Source organism: Meleagris gallopavo, chromosome 3 (genome assembly GCF_000146605.3).
Source record: "Meleagris gallopavo isolate NT-WF06-2002-E0010 breed Aviagen turkey brand Nicholas breeding stock chromosome 3, Turkey_5.1, whole genome shotgun sequence".
NCBI lineage: Eukaryota > Metazoa > Chordata > Aves > Galliformes > Phasianidae > Meleagris > Meleagris gallopavo.
This window is the reverse complement of record NC_015013.2, coordinates 10,276,527-10,281,062: the sequence shown is the minus strand read 5'-3', so window position 1 is coordinate 10,281,062 and position 4,536 is coordinate 10,276,527. Positions and strand designations below refer to the sequence as shown.

The window sequence follows — 4,536 nt, the reverse complement described above, 5'->3', positions numbered from 1 at the left end:
AAAAAAAAAAGGTACAGAAATATAACTGGCCAAGATAAGATAGAAGCAAAAAAGCTGTCAGGAAGAGGAATTCTTAATGAAAATAATACCTAGCATTTCCCTGCACACCATGCTTCTGTTTAACAACCAACCATAACAGATACTTCAGTCTTGTCCCGAAGGACAAGCAGAGAGAACAGACTTGTTACTGTACTGCAGTCACTGAACTCAAGTGGATGTGGAGGTGTCAACAGCTGAAACTTGATGCCAGGAAAGCTTTCCCCTGAGAGTGGTGAGTGCTGGAGCAGGCTACCCAGAGAGGTTGTGGATGCCCCATCCCTGGAGGCATTCAAGGCCAGGTTGGCTGGGGCCCTAGGCAGCCTGGTCTAGTACTTAATCCAGCAGCTGCCAACCCTGCCTGCAGCTCAGAGCTTAGAACTTGATGATCCTAGAGGTCCTTTCCAATCCAAGCCATTCTATATCAGTCTCAATGGTTCTAAAATTTGTTTTTAGAAGACTGTAAAATCACATATCAAAACATACATTAAAAACAATTATGTATTATGCAGCTTGTCACGAGCACAGAAATAAAAAACAAATTATAAAAATGAACTGAGCCAAACCTCAACCCCAGGTGAATTTTTGTAGAATGTTAGATTTTAACTGCTTATTATCAAGCTCTTAAATTCTAAGAGCTTGATTTTACAGTGAATTTCTATTTTATGTCTATACATATTAAAATAGTAACATATTACTAAAGAATTTCTTTTAAAAAGGGAGAAGTACAATAAGACACAAATTCATAGCATTTACCTGTAAATATCCATAGATTAGATAAAACATAAAAACTCCAGAAACACAGATGAAAAACTGAGCAGGCTTGTTAAATTTGCTAAGATTAATGCCAAGAACTATAACATCATCTACTGATTTGATATGGGGTGACATAGTCTGAGATTTGGAAGGTACACTGATGGAAACGTATTTTCTTGCTGAAGTGAATTTCAGATCCATGACTCCACGTTCGCTGCATTCGGTGCTGCTGTTATCTTCTCTCTGTCCTTTTTCCTCGTGTCCTCTGACTGAAAGCTGAAAGAAACAACAGAGTCAGGTAAGACATAATATATAGCTTTCCAACAATAACACAAAACAAATGTGAAATTTACATGGAACATACAAAGGTTTGAGAGTTTTGCTGGATTATTTTACTTGCAGCACAGAAAACTAACATCAGCTGCAGAGTATCTCAAACTGGCCTTTCTATACCAGCTGCTGCTAAGTCAAAGAATGATTCCTGTGATCAAATCCCAGTGAAAACACTGTTATGGAGGCACTGCTGTTCTGCCAAGTTGACTTCATTTTCACAAGGAAATATAGCAGACTAGTCCATTACCTGTGAGAACTGGCTAAAAGCTACAGATTTGAGGTGGTGATTGGCTAAGTATTGAAGTGAAAGACATCATTCCTTAACTGTTTCATGTTTACATACTCTTTCTCGCACAATTCTGAGGAAAAGAACTTGAAAAAAGAAGAAAAAGAAGAGAGTCTCAAAAATGAACCTGGTTTTCTGACTAACTATACACGATTGGCAATCCCACTGAACATTAAGTGCACGCAGCCATTTCTACGTGTAATAGAAAACAAAATTAGATAAGGGAAGTCTGGAGAATGAAGTTAGCAACTTACTAAACTGACAGGCAAATAATTTTTATTTCCAAGTTAAGGACAGATTATGACTTTTGAGACTTCTCTTCTTGTTCTCAGCCTCAAAAATAAGCACATTGGTCCATCAGTAGTCATCCAATTTTTAAGCATAGTTGAGAGTCTAGTTTAGCCATAATCCAGCAGTCCATAATCAAATTAAGCTGGTCTCAACTATTTAATTGGTTGCAATCCTCTCCTTAAAAATACTTGTCACTATACATCTATGAAAAATACTCTTCCCATCACTTGCAAATGGAAAGTGTGCTAGCATATGAAGATCATGCAGTAAGTGTAGTAAACATGATCTGCATTGACTTCAACAATTATGCAATATAAGAAACGACAAGTTTAGTTCAAAAAGGAAAGAAATGCATAAAACTGACATTGTGCTTATGCTTCCTTTTTTGATACAAGCTGGATACTACCAAGATTTCTATCAAGGTTATGAAAGAATAGCTTGGGGACTGTAACAGTAATTTAGGGACCATAATAACTATGCTTAAATTCAAAGCTCTTCAGATGAAAACCAGCAGTTGAAGGCAGGAATTTCACCCCTGTGGATTGTTAGTTAATGACAAAGTGAGGCAGTCATAAAAACAAAAAAAGGCTAAGTAGACTTGTTCAGTAGATACAAAAGTACCTATGGCACCCTAGAAGGCAGAAACAAACTTTTTGATACAACATCGTGCATGTTTCTGATCCCTCTCAGAAATGTATTTAAAGAATGAAAAGACTGGCATGATAGAACAACAGAGCCCGCCTTGTTAACAGAATCAGAGCTCCCTAACCTAGCATGCTGAAAAGAGAATAGAGCTGCTTTAAATAAAAGTATCACAGTGATCGTCATTAAGGAAAAAATAATTCCAATTTTAATGGCAGTTGATGGAGAGCAAATGGGCAAGAACTGATCATGAAGAAACTTTACTAGAAATTATCTTTTCATCCCTACAATATTGGTATTCTAGAACAGAATAAATAAGAAACTGCTGAACTGCTTAAAAGATGGGAAGTTTATGAAAGCGATTATATGGAGCCGTTAAGTTGGGATTTAACTACTGAGCAGGTCTGCGTTTACAGCATTCCTTTGCTACTGAAAACAGTAAGGTTGCCTGCAGAGACACTTGGTGATCCTTACTTGATCACCGAGAGAAATCACTAGATCAGGATACAAGTTACTGCTCTCTCTGAAAGAAGTGAGCTAAGTTAGGACTCTAAATTTCAAGCCTAAGGAGCAAATTCCCTAGCAAGGAAGGACATCACAGCAGAACTTTATTTATGTTATGGCCTGTTCAGATCTTTCCTGACCAGTATCGGGAAAAGTGTTCTTTAATGCCACATTTTCTCAGCAATATCAAGAGCTGCAGAAATAATCTAAGCCTAATTTTTCATCTGAATGGGAAAACAGAGACTGATGTACGCCCAGCACAATGCATAGCCACATACTGCCAAGTGTACTTCACAAATTAAGCAATGGGGGAAAGCGTACAAGGCAGTTTTGTATCTAAATTTCCCCCTTTGGCTACTAATTTAGACATTATTTGTGGAAGACCTGCAAAAGAAATAGAACATCACAGTCAGATCAGAAAAAGTAAGGGTAAGGAAAGGCAGTAACAAGTGTACTTATTAACATAATTCTGACTTCTTGGCTATTCATATACAAAGTATTTCCCTAGCAACAACACTAGCTTTTACGAACTGACAATTTAATTTATTGCAGATTCTAGCAGTAAAACAGTAGTAACACTGTTAGCTCCAGTCATGCCCAAGGGCATCTATAAGATGATGCACAATAATTTAAACGGAATTACAGAATGGCCAGGGTTGGAAGGGACCTCAAGAATCATGAATCTCCAACCCTCTGCCACATGCGGGGCCACCAATTTCCACATCCAATACCAGCCCAGGCTGCCCAGGGCCCCATCCAATCTGGCCCTGAACACCTCCAGGGTCGGGGCATCCACAACCTCTCTGGGCAGCCTGTTCCAGCACCTCACCGCTCTCATAGTAAAGAACTTCCCCCTGACATCCAACCTAAATCTTCCCTCCCTCAACATAAAACCATTTCCCCTTGTCCTGCTGTTATCTACCCTTGTAGAGAGTTGACTCCCCTCCTGTTTGTAGACTCCCTTTAGGTACTGAAAGGCAGCAATAAGGTCACCCTGCAGCCTTCTTTTCTCCCTCAAGGCACATTATTTAGCTGGAGAAGCAGTGAGTGTATGCACTTGTTTGAAACACTCTCCATGGAGCAATCTCATTAGCAATAGTACTGGAACTCTTCTGAAGTCGAGGGTGACTTTTCAAACTGTTATTTTTCTATGTATCAAAAGTGCTGCTCATCTTCTTCTCTGGAAAAGTTCCCTCAAGCCCAATGGATTTGACGTGTAAAACAGCATGTTCCTATCTTTTTCTTCCTCAGTGTAGGAATGTAAATAATACCCACTTTAAAGCAAGGATACCTTCTATTCATAATCTTCTGGAAAAATGCCCCATGCAGTGTAGGATTTCAACATTTCACATTTCAAGTAGCGTTGAATGATTACAGCACGAAAAAGAAGAAATGAAGGCGCAACTGGAAAAGCAACGTTTCTTTGGCCTCTGAAAAGCTCCTGACTTGTAACACTCACGGAAGAAACACGAGTTCGGCAGAAACTGGCATCTCAGTACTCTTCTAACAAGACCGGGGCCAACACGACCCTCGCAGACCCGCCCCTACCCGAGCACCGTCCCCAGGCGGGGCCACGACCGGAGCTCCCGAGCAGCGACAAGCCGGCCCTCGCGCCACGGAGCTGCGGGCGGAGATTCTCACAGCTGACAGGACCAACACCGCCCCCTTCTTCCCGCGCTCCCGGCTCG

General features: G+C 40.3%; 1 protein-coding gene across 6 annotated transcripts in view; it reads right to left on the bottom strand.

Annotated features, from left to right (window-relative positions):
* Positions 1–4,512, bottom strand: part of SLC35B3 (solute carrier family 35 member B3) — a 21,495-nt gene extending 16,983 nt beyond the window's left edge. For 3 of the 6 annotated variants that reach the window (XR_002112985.2, XM_010708369.3, XM_010708372.3), the window contains exons 1-2: positions 4,308–4,377; positions 793–1,068 (exon numbers count right to left, since the gene is read on the bottom strand). Coding sequence is in view for 5 of the 6 variants with exons in the window: in XM_010708369.3 (XP_010706671.1) it covers positions 793–993 (201 nt within the window). In the remaining variant the exon portion in view is untranslated. The other 3 variants (XM_010708370.3, XM_031552756.1, XM_019613754.2) reach the window with 3 other exon arrangements.
* Between the last annotated feature and the right edge of the window lie 24 nt (positions 4,513–4,536).